Raw genomic sequence first — 14,370 nt, 5'->3', positions numbered from 1 at the left:
AGAAAAAAATAAACGTTGGAAACGTTGCGCAAAGTCCTTCCATTATGCAGATATAGCATCATAGCCAGGGCAAAAAGAAAACAAGGTAGTTCAATTAATTTTGGTATTATTAAGAAATTGTGTAGTGATAACGCACGACTGATTCACCTGCTGCAAGCACTGGTAAACCTCAAGCCAAGCCCACTGTGAAAACGCATGAAGCTGAAGAAAAGTAATCTCTGGGATCCTAACCCCTCTTGCTTCGAGTCCTCTCTCGCGTTAAACTGGAACAGCCAGCAGTGGAGAGACTGGAAGAGCCAATATACATGGCTGTGTGTTAAGGATGGAAGCTTGGGGTGTATCACTTTGTAACGCGTTGTGTCAGGAGGGGGAAAAAATATGGATAGCTCACAAAGTTATTAGGCCAGACAAAACTCACGGAGGCGATTGACATTTAACAACGACTCGTTTTATTTCTCCAATCGAACTCGGGCAATTGTCTGTCCCATGTTCCACCGTCCACAGCGTAACCAAAACAAAACAAACAAGATTAAAACAAAATGATTTCCAAACAGAGATTACCCGCATACAGGGGGCGATTCGAGTCGCGCTTGTATACATTATCATACAGAGTGCATACCGTTTTACAGGGAGCGCGCAGCTCTTAAAGGGGCCACATTTTTTCCCACTCGTTACAACTTGTAAGGACGCAAAAAACCTTCTTCTGTCTGAAAAGGTACCTGGCACGCACTTGTCTGAGGAGTGGATTAATGATTAATGCTCAGAACCAGTCGCGAAAAATTATATATATAAATACAGGGACAGCATTGCACACAAGATGGCCATTGAAGTGGCACTGACTAAGCAAAAGGCGATTCTGGCAAATAAAGTAATTGAGGTGAATTCTAAATTAACGGAGGAGAGCGCAACATCATTCAAGGCTGTCTTCCTGACCTATCAATTTGTGTCGATAAAGTATAATAGTGCATATTGTAGCTGTTATGTATCTTTGTAAGTCATTATATGTCCTTTTTTGAGGCACTCGTGTCGATAATGTATAATAGTGCATACACTTGTAGCTGTTGTAAGTCCTTATTTGAGGCATGCGCATGTGCACGACCTCTACCACCCCCCCCCCCCCCCCCCCCCAAAAAAAAAAAAGAATTGGGCTCCCCCAAAGGACACGGTATAGTTCGAACACTGCCTACCCTTTTTAAAACATCTAATCTTTTAATAAAAAAAAATAAATAAATAAAAAAATAAGAATAAGAATAAAAAAATAAAATAAACAGTCTTTACTGTTGACAAACTAGTATATCTAGACAACAATAACATCATTTTTTCCAAGCAATACAGAATACAACAAAATGCTGTCACACGCACGTGCCATATACATCATGATATTAATGTCCTCTCGATAACGCCACAGAAAATCCTGCGCATTTTACGGAAAATCCTGCGCATCTTTTAATACGCAACCTAGGTATGTATGAAAATTAAACATCACCTATAACGTCACTACCTCTCCACTCCTTGTGAATCAGACTATTTAATGAACCTAAGTAGTTTTATGTCTTCCCCTGACTATCAGCTGTTACACCCACAGGTTACAGGTGCATTTCAATAAATTATAATTTCATGGAAAAGTTCATTTATTTCAGTAATTCAAATTACATTTTAAAAATTGTGTATTAAATAAATTCAATGCAAACATGGTTCTTTTAATAGTGGTGATTTTGGCTCACATTTAACAAAAACCCACCAATTCACTGTCTCAACAAATTAGAATATGGTGACATGCCAGTCAGCTAATCAACTCAAAACAAATGCAAAGGTTTCCTGGGCCTTCAAAATGGTCTCTCAGTTTTCCTCACAATCATGGGAAAGACTGCTGATCTGACAGTTGTCCATTGCCAAAGAAGCTGGCTGTTCACAGAGTGCTGTATCCAAGCATGTTAACAGAAGGTTGAGTGGAAGGAAAAAGTGTGAAAGAAAAAGATGAACAAACAACCGTGAGAACCGCAGCCTTATGAGGATTGTCAAGCAAAATCGATTCAAGAATTTGAGTGGAAATCACAAGGAATAGACTGAGGCTGGGGTCAAGGCATCAAGAGCCACCCACACACAGACGTGTCAAGTAATTTGCTGAACCACAGACAATGTCAAAGGCATCTTACCTGGGCTAAGGAGAGGAAGAACTGGACTGTTGCCCAGTGGTCCAAAGTCCTCTTTTCAGATGAAAGCAAGTTTTGTATTTTATTTGGAATCCAAGGTCCTAAAGATCTGGAAGAGGGGTGGAGAAGCTCATAGCCAAAGTTGCTTGAAATCCAGTGTTAAGTTTCTACAGTCTGTGTCTGTGAAGATTTGGGGTGCAATGTCATCTGCTGGTGTTGGTCCATTGTGTTTTTTGAAAACCATAGTCACTGCACCCATTTACCGAGAAATTTTGGAGGACTTCATGTCTCCTCCTGCTGACCAGCTTTTTGAAGATGCAGATTTCATTTTCCAGCAGGATGTGGCACCTGACCACACTGCCAAAAGCACCAAAAGTTGGTTAAATGACGATGGTGTTGGTGTGCTTGACTGGCCAGCAAACTCACCAGATCTTGTCAAGAGGAAAATGAGAAACAAGAGACCAAAAAATGCAGATGAGCTGAAGTCCACGGTCTAAGAGATCTGGGCTTCCATAACACCTCAGCAGAGCCACATACTGATCACCTCCATGCCATGCTGAATTGAGGCAGCAATTTATTTATCTAATACACGAGTTTCACAATTTGAGTTGATTTGCTGGAATAAATGAACTTTTCCACGACATTCTAATTTATTGAAATGCACCTGTATGTGAACTCCTAATGATAATCATCAGAATATCAGAATGTACTTTTTGTTTGCTATATATATATATATATATATATATATATATATATATATATATATATATATATATATATATATATATAGCATGTGTGTGTGTGTGCTTTTATGTATATGACCCAACTATAGAGCTTTTGTCTCTGTCATGGACATTATATTTTAGTGAATTGCTCTGAGACCACACATATCACATTTTTAAATCTGTATGTCCTGTAAAGAGCACATTCAGGGCTTTTTCAGAGATACCAAATATTGGATGATTCACCATGACCACTCTTTCTCCTTTGTTTTTAAATATGGCTGACATTAATTCAGTGATAAAATTGTACATCCTTATAGAAAATTACAATATTTTGTAATTATCATTTAAATCTGATTAATTTTCATGTATCAACATACTGTATCTCAGGAAAATGTAATGGGGTTTCAAATCAAAATATGACGTCCGGTTATGAAATAATGTCCACTGTAGAGGACACCAGGACTAAAACATGTTTATTACACATCTCGGGAGACAAAACAATTGAATAGCAAAACAAATTGTTTATCAATATTCTTATGAAACATTAGATATTAGTATGAAAATGTGGCCAAATATTACTCCCATTATTACATTTCTTTTTTTCACCATGCTGTCCCAACAGCAATATGCAAATTAGATACAGTGCATAGATAACATTGTGTTTAATGGGAGAACCAGTTTATGGAAATTTTACACACATATTGCATAAATTCTGTTATATATATATTTTTATAATCATCTTTACACAAAGTTCGTATACAATTTTTTTTTTTAAAATCCTGAAACCTAAAAATTTATATGTTTTTTAAAATTCCAATGTTTTTAACTTTTAATGTCTATTTATGTCACTTTATTTTGGTGCCTACAGAGGACATAGCATATGTACAAAATATAATTTTTCAAAAATAAAATTGTTCAAAAATTTTATTATGCTCTAAACAAAATAATTACATTGTTAAACACCTTTCCTCCTGAGGATATGACATTTTTCATACCGTTCAGATTCAGAATAAAATGTATGAACGTACGCCCCCTGCTGATCGAGTTCACAGCTGCAGTTAGTTTCCTTAACAACGTGTAAACAAATCCGGTAATTTAAAAGTAAATAACGTTACGTAGAATAAAAAAGAAAACGCAGCTCACAGGTAGGCTTCACTTACCACCACAGATTGTTATCATAACACAGTCTCTTTGAAAGTGTAATAAATGCTGTTGTTTTTGTTTGTTTTTCACATTAAACACGATCATTTCCTGGCATAAGGGGAAATGAGCAAGGCATTAGATACAACATCTCTGTCAGAGGCCTTCATACAGTTCCAGTTAGTAACGTTACGGTTCTTAATATTGTATATCCTCACTGCTTTGTCTATTTTTGTGAGTCTAATATCTTTATTTCTAATAGAATTCAAGTTAAAAGGGAAGAGATTCAAGATTTTGAGGAAGAAATATCCCAACTAGAAGATAAGAAGAATAAACTGATAAAGTTGGTAAGTGTCAACGTTATGTTTGGTAGACGATGAGGGAAGAAGACTAAACTCAAACACGTGTCTGCAGCAGGAGCAGCTGAGAGAAGAGCATAAGGGTTATGTGCGTGACCTGCAGAAGAAGATGAAGGAGCAGGAGAGGAACCTGGAGCAAAGGCAGCGAGAAGATGAAGAGCAGGTGGAGTGCACGGCCCGGGAGAATCTGGAGCTAAAACACAAGCAACAGAAAGAACTAGAAGGTACTTGAGTGACAATAGCTCAAAAATGACTGTCATCATTATCACACACTCGTGTTCTAACCTTCTGTTGCAACAAATGGGGACTGAATCTTTCTAGTTTGAAAAATACGCTATATTTAGCATATTCTAAAGTCATATTTCAGGAGTGGGTTCTTGTACTTGATATTAAAGACCAAATTTAGTACACCTTATTAATAAAATATACTGTGCAGAAGCAGGAAGATACAGGAGACCAGGATTTCATTTGTTTTTCTTTTATAGTACATTTAATTTATTTTTTTGTCTTCCAATAAACTCTATTGTATGCACCAAGAAAACTCGGTGAACTTTCAGTGATACTTTTGTGTCTTTTTGATTACAAAAAAATAATAAAAAATACACCCCTTTTTGCTTTTCGCTTCCTACTGCCATTAGTGTATATAGAAAGAGCACAAATAAAATTTTTGTATTCTTCTTTTCATTATCCTAAAAAAGATAGAAGTGGATATTGCACTAGAACAACACCAGGGCAAGAAAATTAACATTTAATTAGAATTTTTATCAGAACTAACCCTTTAGGCATTTTACAATATTCTCACTTTTCAAGCTTCAAAAAAGATGCAAAATACCATAAAAGAACATTACACAATTTTCCAGTGAATCAACCACACAAAGCTACAGCTACCGAAAAATTGTAATATAACCCACAACATGTACTAGTTTTATGGCTATATGTGATGCATAAATAATACAAGTACATTGCTGTATCTTAGTGAATACCTTCAAAAACAGTCTGTGTGGTTTATACAGAACTGCGCTGTAAGCTTGCACGGCTGCAGGTGCAAGTGAAGGAACTGCAGGAGGAACAGCATGTATGGCTTCAGTATAAGAATGACGGCAGCATTAAAGACCAGCAAAAGATACAGAAACTGGAAAAAGATATTGCCTTAACACAAAGGACTTTTCAGGAGATATCAGGTGTGTGTTTTCCTCCATCTACTTCACTCTGAACACACATTCTGATTATGTTTGCGTATAAAATACTATACAGTTGTGGTCATAAGTTTACAGTAATCTCACAGAACGCTAATAATAATGTAATGCTTCTTTTTTATTAATGTTTATGGATTAATAATTAACATAATGGATGTTTACATGCAACAGGACAAATGAATATCTGACTTTATATATATATATATATATATATATATATATAAAAAAAAAATTGAATGACTTCATGAAAATATATGTTAATATTATGTCTTATTGACTGTAGATAAACATCTGCTATGTGAAACAGCTTATTCAAGACATCTAAAAATAAATGTTCTTTTTAAAACAAATAACATTTTAATATATTTAAAAAAAAATCCAGAATATTTTCAGAGATCTCTGGTTGCGGCTATCAATGAAACGGAGCAAAAAGTAGCACAGAGTTTAAAGGATGGAATTAATCTTGCCTTTGAGGTACTGCAAACACCGTATCGTTGTCTGAATTGTGAATATTTTGTGTGTTCTGAGGTACTGAAATGGCTTTTATGTTTTAGAGAGCAAAAGAAAACCTTGATGACATGAGTAAACTAGAGATTAAAGAAATGCATTGGCTGAAAAAACAGGTTTGGTCATGTTTTAAGTTCTATTTTACAGGCATCTTATTGTAACATGCAAAGATAACACAATGGCGCTAATCGTCCATATCAGGTTCCCCTATATAACGAGAAGGTCGCAGTGTTGGAATCCACCGTCCAGAAGTTAGAAGAGGAGATCTTGGATCTTGTTTCCCTCAGCCCAGGCAACGAGTTTCTTGAGCAATCTGCTAGCCTTGGGTCCCATGACACCCACAATATGGACAGGAACATAATGAAAATAAGCCCCGAGGAAACATCAGGTAATCCAAACATCCCTAATAATAGCAGTGTTCAGTCTAAGAATAAAAAGACTTAACTGAACACATGGAGCTTTAGAATCATTTTGTATTGACATTTATAACCACAAGATGGCACCATAACAGTAGACATACTGAAACGCTAAAATAGCAGGAGAAATCCCTCAGTGACGGTTGCTTGGCTAGTGCTGGATCCTTAATTCTGTTATTTCTCGATTTAGATAGTTCTTAGTTTGAATTATTAGCAAAATATATGTTCATATTAAGTCGTATTTGTAAGCCTAATATGTTAAAAACGAAAAACATTTTTCTCTTCACATTGTCATAATTACTTGACTCGCACAAAACTCCCAATTCACGAGTTCACACTTACATATAATTAGCTGAAGTATTATAGTGCATATTTGGCGTGCTGTCAGGGGAAGGGGCTTCGAGCTCGGGAATGGCCCGAACCTAGAGTACCCCCGTATATGTAAAAGTGTAAAATTAACTCTAGTGGAGGAGATGGGGATGGAGGGGGGATGCTGACAAACCATCAATGGAGACAGGTTGGCTAATTCAGCTGTATTTATACCCTAAGGTTGATTATATTAAGTGGCTCCACCTGTGTTAATTAGGACAAGTATCTGACGTGCTCCTCCCGAACCTTGTTATGAAACTGCATTTACAGATTCTACTGAAAATGACTGCATTTTAACTGACAAAAAACAACAACAACAACCTATAAAATATATATATATATATATATATATATATATATATATATATATATATATATTTTTTTTTTTTTTTTTTTTTTTTTTTTTTTCTAAAAGCCCATAGGAAATACTCCAAACGATTAAACATAAAATGCCTGACATTAATCTCCCATAATGCATATTCATTTCCAGAGCTGGTCAACAGAGTCCGGTATCCCCTCCAGCCATTAACAGAAGTCAAAGGGGCTCAACAGAAAAGCAATGTGACTGCCTCTGGTAGCACAACAACTTCCACCCCACCTAACTTCAGCGAAATATTCAGCGATCATACCGATTTCACGGTAAGGACAATACTAGCTGTGTTCACCCCACCTAGTCACATTACGGATGAAGATGGCATCAATAAACAATCATTAATTTTTAATTAGCATCACATTTATGACAAATGATGCCCCCTCAGAAGAGCCCCCTGTGCTTATGTTTGAGAAGTTATCAGGCAAAATACCCAGAAAGGATTTCTGCCAAAGGCAGCAGATCTTGAAAAGGCTCTCTCAGTGGCACATAAGCAAGATAAGATCTGTGGAAAAAGAGAATCTTTGATTTTCGTACTGACTTTCCCAGGCATCATGGGCTAGAATATAGATGAAACGAGCAGGGATGGGGAACAGTCACTACCCTTGTTAGTGAAGCCAAACCGGAAGCCATTTTAACATGCTGTGTTTGTGTGAAGGGGCCAACGCATCTGGGCTCGCTGGAGCAGAAGTTGCTGTGGGTGAGAGGTAAAGCATACCCCCTGCACCCACTGCCAAATGACCCGGCGGATATGGGCGAGGAGATGACCTTTGACCTGCTACAAACTGAAAGTTGGCCAGTTACAACAAATATCATCCATAGAAAGTTTAAACCGTCAAGTTCACAGTCTGGAGAAGCTGATGAATCTCTAAATGACACCTGTGAAATTCAGCTGTTGGATAAAAATTTTATTCTAGATGGCGAATGATATATGTATAATTCTGTAAACAACACCTGTGAAATTTAGCAGCTGTTTGATAATAATTAAAACAGGAATGGCAAACTATTTATGCACTCCAACTATACAAATAAATAATTTATAATACATGCATAATACATAAAAATATGTAATACTTTGTATGTATGTGATATAAATATGATTACACACACAAACACAACACATAATTAACAAACATACACAATTAGTTCTGTGGAAGCTGCACTTTATTTGAAAATCACCCAAATTCTGCTTCATTTCTTTTTTGTCATATAAACAAAATATAATCTGCAGGGATGATGCAGTAAATATGATAAACCAATGGACAGAATCGCCCTCATATTTGGACCACCTTTTGTGTACTTCCCTATTGGACAGGGCCTGTTTTATGTACACGGGGCACTGATCAACAGCACCCCATTTCGCCCCTCCACTGGACATACAGCTAGACACTACTGACCCCATCCCGATACAGACGGCAACCTGCGTTTCTTGCTCACATTCACACACTTGCATCCACAAACACACACACACACACACACACACACACACACAACTATTCTCCTTCTAGATGGCCCGAAAATGAAGGCAACTCTGCACATTCAGGTTGAAAAGGCAGCCATATAATGCTCAAATGTAAAATAATGACATGCGAAGCAGAAAGCAATACAGATCTTCCCCAAATGCAATGTCGCTGAATCACAAATGTAGTGCTTTGCTAAATGCTCCCTCACGAAAACCCACCCACCTCCCTGGGGCACAGAACTGACTATGTGGCATAATGATTGGTACATTTGATCCTATGCGAGTACGAATGGAGGGCCGTGAGCGTTTGAGCTACAAAGAAATTGCACTAGACATAAAACTGCTTCTGAGAATACTTAGTGCTGTATCAGTCAGTTTATAGGTGTCCATTTTCCCCCATTTTTATATTATATATCTTTTTTCATAATCCAGTCACTCAAAATCCGAATTATACAACCAATCATACCCATATGAACGCATAATTCAAAAGAAAAAACAAAAAGATTATTCATTTCTTTCATGTCCTCAGTGGGCAAATCATAAATAAATACAGACGATACACAAGGAATGTCTACTGCAAACGTCATAACATAAAAAAGTAGAAATCATAGTAGAAACCGATGTTAGAATTTCTAATTGGTGATGGTTAAATCAGGTAATGCTTTGATTGGTGATCGGATAAAGACAGAACTCCACCCAAATCCCTCTTTTTGCATTCAATGGAAAAAAGTGAGGTCGTGTTTGCGTGAAAACCCACCACATTCTGGCACTCACGCTCTCTCAACACCCATGTGTTTCGTTATAGACGGTAAAATAACTTTTATCGCGACAAATTACAAAATGAGCGCGGTGTCCTCCATCTCTGGGCAACAGAGTCTTAGCCCTCCCAACCCCACCCATCATATTCCATAAAGCCCCTCCCACCCCTCCCTCTGATTCCTACACAGGTTTGTACTGGGGCAGAACTCTGTGAAGAGTCGAATAGCCAACTGGAGAGAGATTAAAGGTTTGAGATTGCCGTGTAATTCATTCTTGGGAAGTGTCGACCCTCCTTCACCTACATGAACTGCATCTGGAATCAGAGAAATGCACATTTACTAGTACAGCCAAGCTGCATATTTTAGAACATTTTTTGTATTATCTGACAGATTGTGATGAACGTACACATTATTACATTTTATACCAAGTCCAGGAGCACAAGTTTGAATGCTTTTTTTTTGGATGATCGACTGTCCATCGTAATTGTATATAATGTCACTAAATGAACTGAATATGCAAATGTATCCAGTAAAGCAGCCAATAAATGATGAGATGAGTTTATGAAGCTGCAACTCAGGATAACCTACTATGAAAATGATAAAAACTTAAAGGGGTCATACGATGCTGCTAAAAAGAACATTATTTGGTTTAACGTATAGTGATGCCCTGTCTGGCCGGAGCACCGAGACATAAACATAAAACCCATTTTAAACGTGGTATAAACATGATTTCTAGTTGTGTCATCTTTTTGAAGGCCAAACATAGTAGTTTTAACTCTTTCAACGAAACAGCTTCACACACCGCGACCTTGAGTAAGTGTAGACCGGCTTGAGAACAGCGTGGCCAGAGGATTCTAAGAAGGAGCATCCATTGGGCTTGTGGCAACCACATGTCACAACCCTGGGCTGGACTCCGCTTCGTCCACGGTGAAAGCCGATCCGGCGATCCACAATGCAAAGTTAATGCATTTCCTCAGTGACCAGCACGGATCAGCTCCAGGCATGACGAAGCGGATATCATCCTCTTTTGGAAGGCCAAACAAAGTAGTTTTGCTTTCACGGTAACAACAATACTACAACGAATAAAAAAAAGGTACGTCTTCTTTCTTTGCGTGAATATCTGGGCGGCATTATGCAAATCTTCCCACATAATGATGTGAGAGCGTTAGAATGAGCAGTTTTAGGAAGGTGTGGACGAGTCTCAACTTTTATAAAGAATATCTCTTTTGATTTGTGACTTAAGTCTTTGCAACTTTACAGATCTTCTTTATGCACCAGGAGATCCAGAGAGAAAAGAAAATGTTTACATTTAAAGGGGTGCATGTCACTTCTTCCCCAAAGTTTTATTTTTACAAAAGCTTAAAAAAAGTGTGTGTACTATACAGACTTTTTTAAACCTCTGATGCTCCCAGATGGGTCACTGATTCACAGTTGGAAAAGAAACAGAGAAGACAAAACAACAACAAACTACTGGAGGCCACGACAACACTAGACACTCGTGTTCTGAGGTTAAAAGTTGTGGCCTAATGGTTAGAGAGTCGGACTCCCAATTGAAAGGTTGTGAGTTCGAGTCCCGGGCCAGCAGGAATTGTGGGTGGGGGGAGTGCATGTACAGTTCTCTTCTCCACCTTCAATACCACGACTTAGGTGCCCTTGAGCAAGGCATCGAACACCCAACTTTTTGTCACTTTCACTTTTTAAGTTAAGGGCACCTAAGTCGTGGTATTGAAGGTGGAGAGAGAGCTGTTCATGCACTACCCCCACCCACAATTCCGTCGTCACAACCCTTCGATTGGGAGTCCAACCCTCTAACCATTAGGCCACGACTTCCCCTTAAGAGATACTCTGGTTTAAAAAAACTTAAGACATTTTTCAAGAAAGCTCTGTTGCTACTTCCCTTACATGGCGAACTCAAAAGATTTGATTCCACATGATATGACCCCTTTAAATCACAAGGAAAACAGAACAGAATCATGCATGATTGGTTAATGAACTTCAAGAGACTGGCTCTACTGAAGTGAATGGTTATGAATCACATTATACTGATGTATATAGAAAACATTAGTATTGCAGCACATGGAGAAAAACGGGTAAGAGTTTTTGCAATAGAAACAAACTATTATATAAAGCAAGAAGCTCCTGTCGATCAATCACACACACACACACACACAGCAGACATGCTGTACCTAAAGGAAATCCTTCAGAGACAGCTGTGCAAAAGGGTCCTGTCCCGGAGCTCTGAGAGGACTTGAACTGGAAGGACTAGAGGCTGTAGAGAGCTAGTTCAGAAAGAACGAGAGAGATTGAAGGGGTCTGAGGACAGCCAGGAAACACTCAGACACACACACACACGAGAGGACAATTCAGAGCCAGACAGGCTAGAGAATAACAGAGAGGTTCATGAAAAAGAGAACCACTGAAGTCCTCCTCGTTCTGCAAGGCTGCGGGATGTTACCGATTTCCTGCGCTAATACTACTGCACAAATGAAGCAGGGGTGGCTTGGGGCACAATATGTATTTCCAACTGAGAATTTGGTGCGGTGTGGAATACATATCCATCCCCAGAGATGTGTGAAGGCCACAATGCTAGCTTTTATATTCAGAATTGCGCTGCGATGGAACATGAAGGTGAACTAACTAGAGCGCATTCTGAATGGAGCCGCTTCTAGAATAGAGCGTGATCAGTCAGGGTTGAGTGGATGACTCCGTTACAAGACGAATCAATGCAAATACATTTATCAAAAAGCAGAGACCAATAAATGTTGCTGTGCTCTGTAAAGGACTAATCTGATTGGATTAAGGTGTGGTCACATTAGCTAAATTTTGCCAACTAAAAAGAATGTCGGTCAATGCAAAATGATTAAAATGGCTAGATTTAGTCTGCGGACATTCAGTAAATGTCACCAGACCTTAAGGCTTCTAAATTTGATTGTTTAAGGGACATTTGGTTTGTAAACTCATCGTGTGTGAGATCATACCTGTGCCCCTGAGACTGGGCCGAAGGGATTGGCTGGCCGCATCACAGGCTGAGTGTACATCATGGTGGGCTGGGTCATCATAGTCATGGAGCCCATTTGAGGGGGCTAGAAAGGAATAAAACCAAAGTTAAAGGAATAAAGAACCAAGTGATGCTTGTCATGGCTGTTTGGGACATAGCGTTTCTATCTGGAACTTTAAATTCCAATGGCTTAAAAAAGTTCCTCTGTTGACATAATTTTTTTTTGACAGTACTGAAACTCAGCAAAGAGTTATGTGAGCCAGTCCGAACCCACTTTTCTCATCAGATCTGACTGGAGTTCCTGTTTAACTTCACCCAAGCTATATGATTTGCAGCAGACAGAAACTTCCTCTTGTTTTTGGAGCAACTCATATTTTTATAAAAGTTCTAACTCTTTTAAAAAAAAAAAAAAAAAAAAAAAAAAAAGCTGAGGTACGTTTAAGGATGGGACTGGAGGATCCAAATGGATGAGTCATAATAGCAGTTATGTAAGTGCGGATTCTGTTATTGAAAAGAGTCATTTACAGAGCGCCATCCTCTCTTTAAGCCATTAACCACTGCCTGCACTGACTTTACCTGTATGGCTTACTCAACCTCTGTCACTGGGTTCTGTTGAGCATACTGTGAATCTATAAAGATGGCTAAAGGAGCTAAGGAAAGACTCAATTTTGATTATAGATAGAATGCTTACTGTATGTGCCACTAAATACATAAATTTTTTTTTTTATAAATTCAAAAGTATTACAATATTAAAGTTTCCATTTATAATTTAGGTCCAACTTCATATTAACTTGCCTTAACAACTATGTACTTACATTTAAATGAATCAGTTGGTACAATTCATATTGTACTTAAAATACCTGAATGTTTTTTATATATATATATTTCCAATAATAAATAATAATAATAACACTAATATAACAATCAAAACAGTTTGTTTGATTAAAATCTAATTACTACTAATATATAACTAAATAACAATAATTCATATAAATCAAGAACATGCACTACCTGATGCCCATTTTTTTTCTTAAAGCTAATGGACGATAAATCAATGTAGTAATTCCTTGATGAATAAAAAAAAATAGAGGGGGAACAAAATGGTCTAATGTTGCCCTAAGCTCAATGAAGAGGTGCTTCACACTCTGGAGAGCCTTTCACAGTGTTCCGCACACCCACACTGCTCCAGTGGGGACTAACAGCATGACTGCAGTCTCTGAATATACAGGAGTTGAAAAGCTAATACTTCTGACACTAATTGAGTGAGTAATGCACAAACCCCCAGTTTGTACTTACCATTGCGTATCCCATCATTCCTGTGGGTGTCGTGGCAGGGAAGGCCATGACAGAAGGAGCCTAGGAGGACATGTTTCTGCGTTAGTACAGAAATACCACAGGTAAAACATCATCAGCTTTAAGCATGAAAGGATGATTCTTCTGAACACCTTAAGTGAGAAATTTCCACTCGAGCAGTCATGACATCACAACTATCCCAAACACGCCATCTCAATTTCCACGTTTGCACACAGTGAACAAAGGCAACCTTGTGGACTAGCAGAATGCTTTTTTTTAATTAATTTGCAAGTCTTTTAAGTTTTTTCTCTTCACGGAGAGCCGCTCACATCTGGGAAACATTAGAGATGTCTTTACACACTCCAACCAGAGCATCAAAACAGGAATATAGGCAAGGAGATAAAGAGGAAGAGAGAAAGAAACTGCGTGTGTGTGTGTGTGTGTCCTCTTTGAAGGCAGAGTGATTAGTTGCAGGTGCAGGGCTCTGGTTGAAGAGAGAGGCTCTTTGTGAAGGAGCTGTGAGATTCTCAATGAGGCATTCGGTAGCCACAGACACACTTTTATTTCCACTTGTGCACCATTGAAATGTTTCACAGACTCTGAATGGCCTCCTAAATTCAGCAG

At 38.1% G+C, this 14,370-nt stretch overlaps 2 protein-coding genes across 17 annotated transcripts in view; one reads left to right on the top strand and one right to left on the bottom strand.

Moving 5' to 3' along the window:
* The first annotated feature begins 3,944 nt into the window (after nt 1-3,944).
* On the top strand, nt 3,945-8,344 carry ccdc83 (coiled-coil domain containing 83). Its single transcript, XM_052567099.1, has 10 exons — nt 3,945-4,023; nt 4,140-4,197; nt 4,281-4,365; nt 4,433-4,601; nt 5,391-5,558; nt 5,956-6,047; nt 6,128-6,196; nt 6,282-6,468; nt 7,356-7,504; nt 7,894-8,344. The coding sequence occupies exons 2-10, from the start codon at nt 4,145-4,147 to the stop codon at nt 8,161-8,163; spliced, it is 1,242 nt and encodes a 413-aa protein (XP_052423059.1). The 5' UTR covers nt 3,945-4,023; nt 4,140-4,144; the 3' UTR covers nt 8,164-8,344.
* A 37-nt stretch (nt 8,345-8,381) lies between these two features.
* The window catches only part of picalma (phosphatidylinositol binding clathrin assembly protein a), a 39,129-nt gene continuing 33,140 nt past the window's right edge, over nt 8,382-14,370 (bottom strand). For 15 of the 16 annotated variants that reach the window (XM_052567083.1, XM_052567086.1, XM_052567085.1 and 12 more), the window contains 4 exons: nt 13,750-13,809; nt 12,434-12,538; nt 11,642-11,734; nt 8,382-9,769 (listed from right to left, as the gene is read on the bottom strand). In XM_052567083.1, the coding sequence (XP_052423043.1) occupies nt 11,642-11,734; nt 12,434-12,538; nt 13,750-13,809 (258 nt within the window). In that variant the 3' untranslated portion in view covers nt 8,382-9,769. The remainder of the gene's footprint in view (nt 9,770-11,641; nt 11,735-12,433; nt 12,539-13,749; nt 13,810-14,370) is intronic. The other variant, XM_052567089.1, reaches the window with a different exon arrangement.

This window comes from Carassius gibelio, chromosome B10 (genome assembly GCF_023724105.1).
Source record: "Carassius gibelio isolate Cgi1373 ecotype wild population from Czech Republic chromosome B10, carGib1.2-hapl.c, whole genome shotgun sequence".
NCBI lineage: Eukaryota > Metazoa > Chordata > Actinopteri > Cypriniformes > Cyprinidae > Carassius > Carassius gibelio.
Note: the sequence above shows the minus strand (reverse complement) of the source record. Positions and strands in the feature narration are given on the sequence as shown.